The following is a 16834-nucleotide window of genomic DNA, read 5'->3' as shown; positions in this document are numbered from 1 at the left end:
CTCTTAAGGGGTCATGTGGTGTGCTAAGGGGTCATATGGTGTCGTTAGGGGTCATGTGGGGTACTAAGGGGCCACACATGTGTTACAACACCATATGACCCCTTAGAACATCATATGGTCCTAAGGGGTCATATGGTGTCGTTGGGGGTCATGTGGGGTGCTAATGGGGCCACACATGTGTTAGAACATCATATGACCCCTTAGGACATCATATAGTCCTAAGTGGTCATATGGGGTGCTAAGGGACCTTATATGGTGTTGTTAGGGGTCACGTGGGGTCGCAAGGAGAGAGAGAGAGAGAGAGAGAGAGAGAGAGAGAGAGAGAGAGAGAGAGAGAGAGAGAGAGAGAGAGAGAATACAATCTACTAAGATATTGAGAGACTATATATATATATATATATGTATGTATGTATGTATGTATGTATGTATTTTACATACATATATACATACGCATTATATACATATACATACACATATTATATACATATAGACATAGACATATTATATGCATATGTATACACATATTATATACATACATATCTAGTTCTATATATTGGAATGTTTTTGTGTCAACATAACTCGTACGAGTTTTTTGGTCTAAAAAACGCAAATGGACTTTTATATTTAAAAACTTGTGCGCGCTTTTATTTTAAAAATCTCATTCGTGTTTTAGCGTGTTTAGGCTCGCTAATAGCCTTGGATGACAAGGCTAAGACTTAGGGGTTTGATTTCCCTCCATTTCAAACCTCCATTTCGCTCCTCTCTTACATGTATTTTTTTATCAAATTGTTTTATCAACTTTGTCGTCATCAAGTGTACACTTCATCAACTGGGTATTTGTAAAATTACCACCATAATTTCACATGTCTTTTGAGCTTTCTAATCATATAATTTTTTTAATCTTTGGACAACACTAAGATATTAAAATTTATTTATTTTTACCAGTGTCTCCATAGTTCTCAAAGACATATGTGTACCATTTTTTTAATAACTTTTGTTCTACTTATCCAAATTTAAAACAAATTATATATTTTAATATTGTAGTGCACTTGATTCTTTACACTTTTAAAAGAAAAATGCATTTTCGATTATTTTGATGCAAGTTATGCTTCATGCATGAACAAGCATCTAATTTTCAGGATGTGCCTATATCGAATAATCATTAAAAAAAATACTCAACAAAAAATTACAAAAAAATACACAACTTCTAGTGCTCACTCTTAACTATTTTTCTACCAAAGGATTTGTCAAAATAATAAATCTAACTATAAATTTTTTTATGCGCACACCAAACACTATGTTATGTTTTTTCAGAAAAAGTCAGGAACTGTTATTCGTGTGCGAAGGATTTGACCCCCTTAATCTTATCCAATTTTGAAAAAAAATAGTAGTTTGGAAACTAGATTCAGAGTACTACAATCTTTGTTCTTTGGGTGTCTTCATATTTTGAGTGGACGAGTCTCAAATCGCTCCTCGAAGTTCAGGTTTAGTTGATTTCAGAAAAAAGGTGTCCACTTATACCCCTTTTTTGCACACCATCTTGGTGCACTTACCCAAGGGACATATTGATAACATTATTGATCTTGCAAAGGAGGGAACTATGGGCCATCTTAGTCTTTCTAAATGGCTCTTCAATGAAATCAATCTCATCAGAGAGAAAGTGCAAGATGGACAAATTGGATGGTGGCCTCAAGAATGATAAAAGCAAGAAGGATAACTCGAAAATGTTATCCATTTTGGAGGAGGTGGCAAAGGATTTCAATACTTTAAGAACTGATTATGAAAGTAGGATCAAAATGTTGGAGGATAACATTCTTAAAGTCCATCAGAAATTAGAAATGATGGCAAATGTTAGAAAATCTTATATTCAAAACAATGTTGATGGCCTCAAGGTGCTTCACGATCAGGTCAAGAAATTGAAGCACGAGGACAAGAATAAGAAAGGTAAATGTAGCGGGACTAATTCTAGTGATATCAGTAACAATAAAGGTGGAGCTACTAGAAATAATGCTAGTAATGATAAAGGTAAGGACATGGACTATCGAATATAGCCTTCGACTAGAACCCGCAACCAATTCAAAGCTAAAGACAATCATAAGAAGGTGATTCAAGAGGTGTTCAACCTCCACAATTGCCTAATCCAAAAAGATTTAGAAGTTGTATTTATTTTGAAGGAATTACAATAAGGTTTGTTCTCCTTGTCTCAGTTTTTTCTATTGGTGTTTTGCTGTTAGTGCTAATGTTTTGCTATTAATTTGTTGTTGGTTTTTTTATGTTTATCTTTTAGGTAGTTGTTTGTTGTAAAAGGTTTTAGGGTCCCTTCAAAACCTCTTTTACCTATAATAAAAAACATACTAATCTTGTAATAAAAATAATAATAAAATATTTTTTTGTTTTTCATGCACTCAAATTAAATGCTTATAGCTTTTATTGGTGAAGTTTTTGCATCCATATGCGAGTGTAATAGGTAGACCTTTAGTGTCATAAAAAAAAAGTATATTACAATTTAAAATTAAAACTAAAATTTAAATTTAAATTTAAACTTAAAAAATGTATTTAAAAATAAAAACTGTTAAATAGAATGATATGTGGCCATGTCAACATAATCTTATTTGAATAGCATATATAAATTACCTTTTATAATTATGCCGAAGGCGTCTCTTATTTGAGAATGGACAAGCTAATTTATTGCAATCGACGATAAGCATTGGTTGAAAATAGATGCAAGACGATACAATGCATCGTGTCCGTTCATAGTTTTTCATCTTTTTTTTTTTTCTTTCAGACTAATTTTCTTTATTGTTTTTTATTCCCAGTTTTACATTCCCGAAAATGTTTTGCGTGCAAAGCTATTTTCGCATAGTCCTACATGCGCTTCCATATAGAAGATATTATTATTAAAATTTTGTTTCCAGAGAATTTGTCCTTTTTCATTGTCATTTTTTACTCCTCAGCATTAGTGACAGCATGACACGACATGCCTCGGTTGAAGTGATGATCTTTGTATTGCGTTTGGAAAAATGCTTCAACATTTTCGACATTTCATAGCGTTTATATGAGCTGACCCACTACATCAAGTCTTGTAGGCATTCACCTCTACCATGTACCAAATCAAACTTTGTATACTTCATGGACCTACGTTTACAAAAGAGAGAGACTTTTTAAATTAAAAGATGAAATGAGGGTGGATCCAAGTTATGAGGCATATATAGGGTGTACTAGAGATTGAGAGTTTATTAAAAAGATTTAATTTAAAAAAAATAAGTATTCTATCTTTTGTGTGTTGTAATATAATAGATTGTTTCTATTTTGAATATATTTATTGTGAAATTATACAAAATAATAATATTATTTATATTATGATAATTTTATAAATTGTATAATATATTGATTAATAAACTCACTTCCTACAAATTAGTATATTTTCATCTAGCAGTAAATGTTAATTATATTTTTTAAATTTAATATTAAAGACATAATAACATAATATATTTAATGATTGTATGAAAAAACTTGAGTAACATTTAAAAAAATCAATTCATGTTGTTGATAAACTAAAACCCGCCCAACATTCTTAATATTTATAAACATGGACCAATGTTGAATGCAATAAACAATCAATAACATGCAATTTATGTAAAGTTCTTTAGATTTGTAAATATTGATCACAATCAAAGGTAGCTCATAACTAGTAGATGATAGTTCACTTAACATACTTAAAATCTCTAATTGCGGATCACAATAAAATATTAAAGGTTTGTTGACATGGAACATGGTCAAATATAACTTGTCATCAATACCAAACAACTTTTGTCACACTCACAATTTTTTAAACACATAGTACATATAATTTGGTAACATACACTATGTTCCATGTCTTAAAGTTTGTACGTGTAGATCATATGATAAAATGTATGTCATAATTGATACACTACAACTTGACCAACATTACTAAGATTTGTAATCATGTCTTACAATTAAATGTAATTGATAATTGGTATCAAAACTTACCTACATTCTCAATATTTACATACCTAGATCACATGTGAATTGGTACCATACAATATATGCTCACATTCTTCAAACTTACAAACATGGTTTACATTCAAATCTAACTACACAATGGGTTCAATAAAAGAGCCTATTAATTGGACATAAACTATTTCAAACATATATTTATCTCTTCCATCTCTCTCTCTCTCTCTCTCTCTCTCTCTCTCTCTCTCTCTCTCTCTCTCTCTCTCTCTCTCTCTCTCTCTCTCTCTCTCTCTCTCTCACACACACACACACACACACACACACACACACACACACATATAACTTGATCATATTGGTAATGGAACCTAGTTATCTTCTTGATTCAATGGTTTTGTTTTAATAATGTTTTGATCCTTGTAAGTGGATGTATAATTGATTTGAAGTTATCACTTCTCCATTTAGAACTTTGTTGCACAAACTACGTTGTTTGCTAAATACGCTACCAATTGATATCTTTTATAGCACAAATGTATGCAAAAAAAATAAAAATTCCTAATTGATATTCCACAATCAAATAATATGTGTACTTTGTAGGTAGTTGGACTTTAATCCATAATTACGCCGAAGGTATCTCATTCTATGAAATGGACGACCTTAAATATAAAATCAATGATGTGTATTTATCTAAAGGCATGCAAGACTATTGGGACGTCTACCGCCGTTGATAAATTTTTTATTTTGGTATTTTTTACCTCTCTCGATGCATTACTAAATGCGCATATATGAAGAAAGGTAATCAGGGTTTCATAGGGTTTTGTTCATCATTTTCTCATTTCTGCTCATATGTTGTGCGCTCATTTTTGTATCTCATGCATACAAGGTTGGAATGTGTGTCAATTCCTTTACTGTCATCCACCATTCACCGTACACAACATTAACCCCGTCGCTCCACTTCACCATTTCTCATGGGGAAATGCACAACATTCACTGTTTTAAATAATCCCATACATTTATTGCCTTTTTCAAATCTAATTTATATTTTGGCATAAGAAATCCTAGATTTCACAAATGTCGGACCAAATTCAATTTGATGTCTAAAAATTCATATATGCCACTGTACAGGTATTGCTTAATATATTACAAAATTATAGCATGGGACATCATAGACCTATCTTAATCATATGTCATGAAAGTACCTTTTCCATCTTTCAACACAAGTGATAACATTTCAATTTTATTTTTTTTATTATTAGGATTAAAAATTTGGCAAACTCCAAAATTTCCTTCCAGACAATATTACACCAGCCTTAAATATGCCTAAAAAGATGTCCATTTTAATTTTAAGTTAATAGATGTAATTATAATTATATAGATATATAATATATTAATATGTATTGTAAAATCAATATTAAATTAAAGAATAAAAAAAAATTATTTGTACAATATTTATTTAATTTTCTTATTAAATATTAAACATTGTTGTGATAAACACTTGTTCTTTTATAATATTTATTTAGTTTTAGTTTTTTATATTAAATATATGTAGATACTAAATACATATAAATATTATATAATGAATATATAATTAAATTTATTTTTTTATCTAATATATAATAAATATTACATGTACATTAATATGTCATATTAGATGTTAAATGCATACATATATTATATATGTATTAATATATAATATATAAAATATTGTTTTGGTAAACACCTTTCAACTAGTCTATCCCTCATTACAACAAAGTGAACGAATTATAATCATGAACAAGAAAATAATAGTGACTTGTTAAAATTAAGGTTGTTTACATGTAAGTCAAGCATAGAAGATTGTTGGACACCCATAAATAATTTACCCATATGAAAAAAGAAGAATGTGATCACATCTCATGGAGTACGATTTATCGTAGTGTAATGTATACTATATATGGAGTCATTGTTTCCAAGACTCGTGATAAGTGCTAGTGAATTTGGTTAATTAAAAACATATAAATTTTGAAAAGATAATTATATCCCTCTCTTCGTCTCTCTCTCTCTCTCTCTCTCTCTCTCTCTCTCTCTCTCTCTCTCTCTCTCTCTCTCTCTCTCTCTCTCTCTCAATATCTTCTTATATCTCTATCTGTGTTTAAATCTTTCTCCATTTCTCCTTCTCCCTCTTCCTTTATATCTCTCTCTACATCTTCTTCTCTATCTCACTATCTCTTGTTGTCTTTATTTCCCCCTCTACCCCTCTCTATCTTTATTTATTTATCCCAATCTTCCTGTCTTTCTCTATCTTCATCTCTACCTCTATCGCCCTCTCTCCCCCTCTATATCTAGACATGTTCCCTCTCTATAACCATCCATCTCCCTCTCTATACCTTTCTATCAATATCTCTTTACCTTTTTATCTCTATCCCTCTATTTTTCTTCTTTCATCTCTCCCTCTATCTATTTATTGATTGCTCTCTCTCTCTCTCTCTCTCTCTCTCTCTCTCTCTCTCTCTCTCTCTCTCTATTACAAACATAATATGAGATTGTTGATAATGGATCCTGATTTAGAGGTGTAGACACCTAAAAATGGTCAACGCTTGTGGAGTCATACTTTAATATTTACGCATTGCCTTATTTTAGGGTTTTTGCGTCGCATTAACATTTCTTCTATGTTGCGTACTTGGTCTTTATCATTTGCGAGCATCAAGTCCTTCTTCTATATTCTTCATTTTTCTCGCTTTCGAATTAGGTCTTGTCGATAGCAATCTTTAGTCATGATTTTGGTCGATCCTTGTCCTTGTCAATCTCGTCAATTTTGCGACCGATTTGTCATCGATCCTTGTCCTCTTCAATTATGTCAATTGGCGCATATCAATTTGGTCTCTTTATCAATATTGGTCAATTTGTCAACCAATTTCAATTGTTTATCAATCAAATCATTTATCAAGTCAGAATCATGATTAAATTGAATCAACATCAAATCAATTTTATATTAAGACCTAATTGTCGTCCTTACATTTCTAATTCATCTTCTAAGGTTTTATGATTTATTCATAATATCTTGTTTGTCATTTTCCCTCTAGGTTAAATAATTTATTTATTTATCCTAAGTCTTCTTGTCACAATTAAATGTTTATTTAATTGGCTAATTAATTCCTCCTATTTTTGTAAATTAATTAATGAATGAGAAATTATTAATTAATTTACCTAATTTGCATCAATTTTCTAATTTCATCATTTCTTATTTTTCTAATTTCCTAATTTTCTAATTTTCCTAATTCTTAATTTCCACCTATTTTCTAATTTGTCAAATTTAATTTCCACCTAATTAATTTTCTCTAGTCTCTCCCTATTTTTGTGCTTTGGTGGAAGCATGAATTTCTCATGCGTCATACTTTTGGCATAGCAAGATGTCATAAGCCTCTAGTCTTCTAACCTTTGCATTGGCAATATGTCATTATTCATGACATAGAAGGTGTCATAACCTTCTTCTTTCCACTCAATTTTGCCATTTTTGAAATGCCTAAATATCAATTTCATGCTAATCTTGTCTTTTCTCCAATTTGTCTATAAATTGGATGAATTTCTTCAATCAAAGCCCCTGATCCCTCAACTAATCACTTTTTCGAATCACTTTGTCGAATCAATCACGCTTCGAGTATTCTTGCGCTACTATCTTATCTACTTGCTTTCATCTCATGTGTATGCATTTGTAGGTGAGATCCACAACAAAGCTATTTGAAGAAGAAAGAAGGACAATGGAGATTTCTGGAGGAGACATTCACGTTTGCGTTGGTTTGCATTTGCATTTGAATGTTTTATTCCCCTTTCTCTATTGGATGTAATTAGGATTGATCATTGCATTTGTGCTTTCGTGATTGAGCTAGATTACTGTATTGAATTTGCTTGTGATGATTTCCGATTTCCTAGCTACAAGAGGATTTTCTTTCATATTTAGAACCCTATAAATGGATGCATAATTATTTTCAAGCTATCATTTCTTCATTAAGACATTATTTGAACAAACAACATCATTTGTTAGATGGGCTACAAATTGATCCCATGAATTATAATTATACACTAAATAAACTATAATTATTTTTATTTTTAAGGTTTTACTCATTATTATATTATAATATATAATTTATAATAAACATCATTAAAATTTTATTTAATATTACATCATAATTTATAGATTAATTTAATATTATTTTCTAAGTAGAGAAATAATCTTTATTATAGTTAAAGTGATCCAATTATGTGGGAGAAAATTGCTTAGTAGAATTTCTTATAGACATCTTGTCATGGATTTCTATGATCGTAAAATATGCACAAAATATATACGCAATTGTCCTTGGAATCTGTCAAGCTAATGAAAAATTAACATGTAGATAGAATCGATACTAAAAATCCTTGCGCATCTCTCTCTCTCTCTGAGAGCTTATTGGTAATGGAGCCTAATTAACTTTCTCATTTAGAGGTTTTGCTTCAATTGCATTTCAGTCCTTGTAAGAGGATGCATAGTTGATTTGAAGCTATCACTTCTCCATTGATACCTTTTTCACAAAAAAACATCATTTGCTAAATGGCCTACCAATTGATGTCATGTATTGCATAAATGTATGCAAGAAATGGACCCTTTTTTTCTAATTGACCCTCCACACTTATTCGGCATACCCATTGCACACCAAAGTGCAATTGCTAGTTTTTAGCTTTAGGACAAATAATCTATCGTTGTTCTATTGTCACAACCTAAACTGTTAGTGGCTTCCACGTGTGGAGCTGCATGTTTCTAGGTATTTTCCATTTCATAAATAAAGAGGATCATGCACACGGTACCATAAAAATAGAGAAAGGAAGCCCTAAGTTATCTTATTTCCCTTCAGAGGGCTCTAAGGGGAAAAGCTTGTGCCTCAAGGGTGGACACAATGCGAGCTCTTTGATTATGGTACATCAAGAAGAATGGAGAACCAATGTGATGCACTTCAAAGATTCACTAAATAAATTTTACTTATTTCAGAATTGCAAATTTTGAAGAAGCGATTTATTATGCTATGACTACGGATAGTTACGAATTCTAGAATTTTGTCATTTTAAAACTAATTTAATGTCTAAAATTGTAAATGGGAGATCGTTATCCTAGCAGGGGTTGTCTATGTTATATATAAGATTTTATGAACAAGTATTGTCAAAACTATTCATTTTGATAGCTTCAAACTTAGAGATTAAAAATTTTGTGTTGTGTTGAACGTGAATCGGGTAGAGGCCATGAGCCAGACTAACATATTAATTACTGCTCAGCGAGTGCAGTTAATAAACGATTTAATTGTACGATATGCAGAAAATGGACTTGTTGCTAACGTTTAAGCTAGTGTTTATTATGAAGAAAATTGTGAGATGATTTTGGTTTATATTGCATGGCCAAGGGACCACTAAGAGGACACATATATGGAAATAGCAATTTGATTCCTTTGTCCTGGAAACATTGGCAATAGATCTGAATTGGAGCTACAAGACGTCTTCATTATCTTCACACATGGGCTGCTAGTCCATTAGGAATTATAATCTAGACACTTTTTAGTAAAAGCTGATACGAATAGAGATTTGAAGGTAGAAAATTTTTTCAACTTCAACGATGTGGTATTCCCTATTCTTCTTATTGGGATATGTCGTGCTCTTGTTTGGTTGGAATGAAAATGTAGAGGGTTACCTTCTTTAAGAGCTACATTTTCCTCCAGCTACCATGTAGACAATGGGACAGGTCACTTAGATACAACTTTCAAGGTTGCCCCTACTACTTTGGGGGTTGTGTAGGTTGGGAGATAAACCCACAGAGCTTACAAATGATTAGCACGCAGAAAATCATTGCCTTTTCAATGCTTGATTCAACAATGGTGTGGAGAACTTATAATCTCACCTCTAAGTTTGGTCCATTATATACGTCATGTATTAGCTACCCTATGACCATGACCAACACCAATATTGTATACAAGAGTGGGGAGATGAGAATATTTTCTTCATGGATACTTAGTTCCAGCCAAACCCATATTAGTCTGGTATGGAAAACAAGCTCAATTACCAATTTCAATCTTGGCATCCATAATTTAGGTGAAGCTAATCTCAAGAGTCTAGGGATTCTCAATCTCAAAAGTAGAGCCATGTCTACTCCTGTAAGTATTACATTTTAAGCATGTTTTTTTTCCAGTTTAACGTGTAATTCCATCACCCCAGGAAAAATACAATCGGCAACCACTCCTTTGTGTCTATTAAAATGTAATTGTTCAAAAAAACAAAACAGTTCTACCTTGAAAATTTAATGCTTCTTTTTATATGAATGGTCTATGTGAACCCTGGCAACTAACATCACTCTTATCAAGTACCCATTACATAGAACAGGAGCAGCAAGCGTCGTGTGATTGGGGCCATGACAGGGATTGTTGTGTTGGGTCTCATTCTTGCTCTATTTTGTTCATCGGTGTCGTAGTGAAGTTTCCACATGATCTAGAAAGAGTGGCACTGGTGGCCACGTCTCATCTACACCTTCCAGTTTGCACCAAGCGTTTCATATTTTCTGAGATCTAGGAGGCTACTAATAACTTTGATGAGTCTAAAAACCCTTGGTGTTGGAGGTTTTGAAAAAATTTATGGAGGTAAGGTTAATGGTGGTACCAGAGTTGCAATTAAGCAAGGGAGCTCAGCAACAGGGCAAGGCATCTATGAATTTAAAACAAAAATAGAAATGCTTTCTAAACTCAGGCACCGACATTTAGTTTCTCTTATTGGTTATTGTGAAGAAAACTATGAGATGGTTTTGGTTTATGATTACATGGCCAAGGGACCACTGAGAGCACACATAAATGTAAATAGCAATTAGAGATTTGTATTGGAGCTGCTAGAGCTCTTCATTATCTTCACACAAGGGCTGCTCAGTAAATTATACATTGAGACATAAAGACTACAAACATACACATATTAGCACCACCGTGAAAGGCACCTTTGGATATCTGGATCCCAAATACTTCTGCACGAAGCATCTCGCTGTAAAATTAGATGTTTATTCATTTGGTGTTGTATTGTTTGAGGTACCGTGTGTACGATCTGCCACTCACCCTTCAGTTGAAGAAAGCCTTGCTAACTGGGCTTTGCCTTATCAGAGAAAGGGAATATTGGAACAAATCATAGATCCTTATTTGAAAGGTAATATCAATCCCGAGTCCCTTAAGGCTTACAGAGAGGCTGCTGAGAAATGCCTTGCTCAGCAACGTGCTCATGGGCAATGTATAGTAGATGTATTAGAGAATTTAGAATTCGCTTTGCAGCTGCAAGAGACCGAGACTGCAATGAAAACAAATTATAAGTTTTCAATAAGTATGCATTTTGTATGAATGTATATTAGTCTTATATGAATTAGAATACACCCTTGGTTCTCAATTTAGTCTTGATTCATATCATGCTCATAGACTGAAGATTTCTATCTAATATTTCTATCTTAAACTAAACCTTGACCTTATCATCCCGAGGATCAATGCATCGATTTAGGGTAACTGATGCTTCCGTCATGATTCAATATTTATTAATTTATTATTTGTTTCTTTTATATTTTTTAGTCTAAGTTGTCATATTAGTTTACATAATCCATTGGTTTAATAATGCATTATCTTTTGTGAGCCAATTTAAGGAATATTTTTAGAAGGTATGCGTTGTTATTTCTCTATCATAGTGATGTATGTAGTGCAAGATAAAATACATCATTTAACATTGGGGAGAGATAATGTTTTAAAATTATAAGGAGCATCTTGTATGCTTTAATATATCATCAGCATTTCATATCACACTTTATAATCTATCATAAAATTGAAGACAAAAAAAAATGTAAAAAATTGACATTGCAGATTCTTCACACTGAATAAATCTCAAAATGCCAGGCGAGGTAGAGATTGCCTCAGGATTATTGCTGAGCAGAAATAAGACAAAGGCAGAGTCCGGACAAGAGGATCTGCAATTGGAACAGGATTTTTTCATTCATTACAATTGAACATTTACACACCTTGCCATGCATTTGAAATCTACAAAAATGGATTTTATACAAATTCTGTGTAATCTAATGTGATGATATGGAAAAATTGGATGAACAAACAACTTGCCTAAAATGAAATGTTCTGCACAGCAAATCAGATGCGATAGATCCTCTCTTCCACAATGCCCACTCAGTCAGACATGAGAGCATGCACTAAGTTTTTAAAATTTTCCACTTAAATGAGGGCCAATAAACATCATATCATGTGCTACTGTATGATAACATTGTGAATCTCTAACTGTTACAAGTAGAAACAATCTTATAGGCAAGAAAGTGTGAATTTGGAATAATTTTCCTTGCTTTGGCTAATTTCACCAATAATCATTGCAAGAACAAAATCCGTCCTTAAAATGATGGAAACGGTTTAAATCCCTCACAATTATTTCTCGCTTGGCAATCTTTGAGATGAACCTAGTGGCATTGTGGCAATCCCCACACACACGGAGGTTTTTAGTGATGCGAACAGGAGTTCCAGAATTTGTGCTTATAAGGCCAAAAATTATTGCCAGCTTTTCACTGTGAGTACCAAGCATATGTTCCTTCGCCTCCTCCTCTACATCATGTAATACAAAATTTGTGCTAGGTACATACCCTGCCTCTGCCATCTGCCCAGACAAGACCTCCAACATTGAATAAATTTTCTCAGATTGGGGATGTGATCTGTCTCCTACAAGAAATGCATGTACCTTGGCATTTACTTCAATGAAGCTGCATCCTGGTGTCTTTTTCAAACCCCTATCTCTCATCATTGATCTTACTTTTGCCACATCATGCCACCTGCCTTCTGCAGAATAGATGTTAGATAGCAGCACATAATATGCAGAATGCCCAGGGTCTATCTCTATAAGGTGTCGTGCTGCAACTTCTCCCAACTCTATATTGCGGTAAATCCTACAGGCACTAAGTAGAGCTCCCCACACACCAACATGAGGTTCTAATGGCATCTTATTGATAAAGTCAAGTGCTTCATCCAGAAACCCTGCACGGCCAAGAAGGTCAACCATGCAGGAATAATGCTCTCCTCTGGGTTTGATACAATAATCTTGACTCATTGAACTAAAATACCGCCAACCCTCATCCAACATGCCTGCATGACTGCAAGCAGACAGAACAGAAATGAAGGTGACATCGTTTGGTTTCATACCTGTTTGCTGCATTCGAGAAAAAAGTGAAAGGGCATCCTTACCATGTCCATGCATTCCGTAACCTGAAATCATTGCACTCCATGATACAACATCTCTTTTGGGCATTTTATCAAATACTTGCCTTGCATGCCCTACACTTCCACATTTAGCATACATATCAATCAGAGCAGTTGCCACAGAGACATTTAGCTCAAACCCGCTTCTAATAACATAATCATGAATCCATGTCCCTTGTTGGAAAGCTCCTAAATGAGAACAAGCTGGAAGCACGCTCACCATGGTAACTAAGTCAGGTTTGATATTGTGAGCTTCTAGCATTTGACTGAATATTCTCAAGGCTTCCTTTGCATGTCCATTCTGAGCATACCCAGCAATCATTGCATTCCATGAGATCTCATTTCTGTCAGGCATCATGTCAAACAATTGATGTGCAACATCTACACTCCCACACTTAGCATACATTGCTACAAGGGAATTTCCCACAGAAAGATCCAACTCAAATCCATTTCTAATAACAAATGCATGAAGTCGCTTACCTTCTTTCAGACCACCTAATTGGGCACATGCCGAGATTGCACTCGCCATTGTTAGCGAATCGGGATTCACACCTCCCAATCGCATCTGATGAAATAACTGCAACCCCTCATTCGCACAGCCATTCTGAACGTATCCAACAATCAATGAAGTCCATAAGACGACATCTCTTGTGGGCATATTTTCAAACACTTGGCGTGCATCCTCTACACTCTGGCATTTCACATACATATCTATAAGCGCAGCACCCACAAACAAATTCAATTCAAACCCACTTTTGACAACATGATAATGGATTTCCTTACCATCTTGGAGCGATCTAATTTCTCCACAGGCTTTCAACACAGCAGGAAAGGTGAAATTGTCTGGCTGTACATTAGACTTTCTCATTCGATAATACAGTGAAATGATTTCTCTAGGTTTTCCACTCCTTGATAAACCTATAAGCATAGCATTGTATAGAAAAACATCAGGTTTATAAGATTTGTGGAAAATGAGGCGCGCGCTCTCCAGGCAGCCGAACATGGCATATTTGCTTACAAATTTGGTTTCCAAAAAGACATTGCGATGGTATCGTGTAACGAGCGTGAGGGCATGAAGTTGCTTCACCGTGTTTAAGTTGGTACTCGAATTCAAGATAGACAAATAGTGCATAGAATCCACTGTAACAGTGGGATTGCATTGATGTTTTCCACCGCCACTTGAACTTGTTTGTGTGTGTATGTGATGCATGTAGCAAGAGAAGCCCTGTCTGACTCTTAACTTGAGTAGACATTGCTGTAGAAGTCTCCACTCTAAAAAAATTACAGACATACATTTTGGGAGGAAAGAAGCATCAAACATTTATAGGAAGAGCCATAAACGATTCAAATTTAGTGAAGTTCTCAGTGTACAGGACAAGACGACTTGTGAGAACTAAAGCTCACGTGCATTCGCATCACTTAGGAAAACAGGTTTTTACAGATCATAACAATGAATTTACCACAAAATTCTGGAAATAAAACTTATCATCAGGATGATAGACAGAACGAATCAAGATTGCATTTTAATAGACAAAATGCTGATCTTAGCCTGCCCGTAGTGTTCAGACATTCAACAAGTCAAATCCTATTCATTTATAATAAAATGGTGGAAATGTTATACGGACTAGGTAAAGGATCGAGTATCCCTATTCATTTATAATAAAATGGTGGAAATGTTATACGGACTAGGTAAAGGATCGAGTATCCCTATTCATTTATAATAAAATGGTGGAAATGTTATACGGACTAGGTAAAGGATCGAGTATCCCTGGGAGCTTTTTAATGGTTAGGTTAGCCGTTGTTGATTTAATATGAATATTTGTTGATTTAATGTGCAAATCTTTTTCAGAATTTCAATTTGGCAATAAGTCAGTCTAAGGTAAGGTGTGTTGGGCGTTGGGTTGGGTTGTGTGGATACTATTGGTGCAACACAAAAAAAAATATTGTATCAATAGTTGTGACTTTGAAGTTGTTATTGTTGATAATGACTACTCATAGTTGTCAAAAGCAAGCAATAATGTGATGCCACATCAACTCCACAAGTATGGGTCTTCTTTTTGCACAACCATTGGACTTACCTCTTTTTGGGTTGTTTTGGACACCTTGACAAAAAGCATTCTGATGTGGCATCATATTTACTGATGTGGCCCTAAAACCTTAGTTATAAGCAAGAGATTTGCCAAGTACGCTGTTGTAAAAAATTGAAAGATTTGAAACCCAAAGTTAGGGTGCTCAACCACTCGATCCTCTCTCCTAATATACCTATCTTAAAAAGTATTTATGTAAAATAAGCTATTGTAAAAAGCATAATTTTTATAATCCTAAGTAAAACCTAAACCTAATTGAATCATAACACTAACTCCAATTACCATAACACAAATTAACTATAGCAATAATTAACTATAATTTTAATTGCACTTTAATCCAAATTGAATTGTAATCTTAATCACGTATGTAACCTAAACCTTAATTGAATATGTAATTAAAGATTAATCGTAATTGATCTCTAACCCTAACCCAAATCTTTTTCATGGAACTTTGATGCTAATCCTAATTGAACTATAGTCATAATTAAAAGGTAATCTTAAGCCTAACCATAATAATAACTGTAATTGAATGCTAACCTTAGCTAATATATAAGGTAAAGTTTTATTGTGTAAAGTGGTAAATATTTATTCTATTTTTATTCCCAAAACTAATTTTTTGACTATTGAACTGAATTACATTTAAAATTGACCTTAAAAACCCAGCCACTACACTAGATGTTTCCTCAATATATTTATTTTTTACCTTCTCTACACAAAATATTACTTCATTAAAGCACCATCACAAAATAATGACAAAAAAATTAATGAATTTAAATAAGATCAATAAATTGTAGATTTAAAATTTTATTTTAATGATCTCAAATAAAATAAATAAATAAATTTAAGCAAGTGCTTTTGACGGGAGCTATGAACCAGTGAGATCACAAGGAGGACCTCATCTCTGAATCGAGGGCCAAGGCATCCTCTTTGAAGCATCCTACATAGCCTAAGAGCACAACTGCCAATTTCCTAGCCAACGAACAGAGAACAATCGACAGTGAGCATCGGGGGGACCAAGAGCACGCTCCAAATTTACCAATCACTCCTCGACGTGCACCAACAGCGAACTACCTCTCTGGCCAAAGCAAACCTTTGTCTGCCAAGTCAGCAGACTGGTGTAGCGACTGACGATGTGGAACGGTGGGGGCGGAGAGGGGCCAAGCCCCGTGCATCGAACTCACGACCTCCATTGAGGGAGGCTCGCAACAGTACCATTGCGCTATGGGGTGAACCCATGATTTCAAATAAATTATCATGGCTTTAAAGTCAATTTAATATTAAAAAATTTAATAGGTAAGACATAACACATAAGGAAATTTCAGATATTGCAAGAAAAAAACTCTACCCAAATTAAATATTACACAAAAGATTACTTCATTTAAACACCATCACAAAATAATGACAAAAAGTTTAATAAATTTTAATAAGATCAATAAATTGTAAATTTCAAATTCCATTTTAATGATTTCAAATAAATGAACTTTTCTTTAAAGACAAATTTATATTAAAAAAATA

General features: G+C 33.6%; 1 protein-coding gene and 1 pseudogene across 1 annotated transcript; one reads left to right on the top strand and one right to left on the bottom strand.

Moving 5' to 3' along the window:
• The first annotated feature begins 1667 nt into the window (after positions 1 to 1667).
• LOC131054296 (receptor-like protein kinase FERONIA) lies at positions 1668 to 11989 on the top strand (annotated as a pseudogene).
• Positions 11990 to 12012: 23 nt separating this feature from the next.
• Positions 12013 to 14804, bottom strand: LOC131054297 (pentatricopeptide repeat-containing protein At3g12770). Its single transcript, XM_057988772.2, has one exon. It carries the CDS (start codon positions 14551 to 14553, stop codon positions 12343 to 12345), a length of 2211 nt encoding a protein of 736 aa, XP_057844755.2. The 5' UTR covers positions 14554 to 14804; the 3' UTR covers positions 12013 to 12342.
• Positions 14805 to 16834: the final 2030 nt, after the last annotated feature.

The sequence above is a fragment of the Cryptomeria japonica genome, chromosome 2, assembly GCF_030272615.1.
Source record: "Cryptomeria japonica chromosome 2, Sugi_1.0, whole genome shotgun sequence".
Classification (NCBI taxonomy): Eukaryota; Viridiplantae; Streptophyta; class Pinopsida; order Cupressales; family Cupressaceae; genus Cryptomeria; species Cryptomeria japonica.
The sequence above is the reverse complement of the archived record's forward strand: the minus strand, read 5'-3'. Positions and strand labels throughout refer to the sequence as shown.

What these genes read in the sequence shown, in the direction of transcription:
- LOC131054297 (XM_057988772.2), bottom strand. Translation starts at nt 14,553, where the DNA reads ATGTTTGATGCTTCTTTCCTCCCAAAATGTATGTCTGTAATTTTTTTA.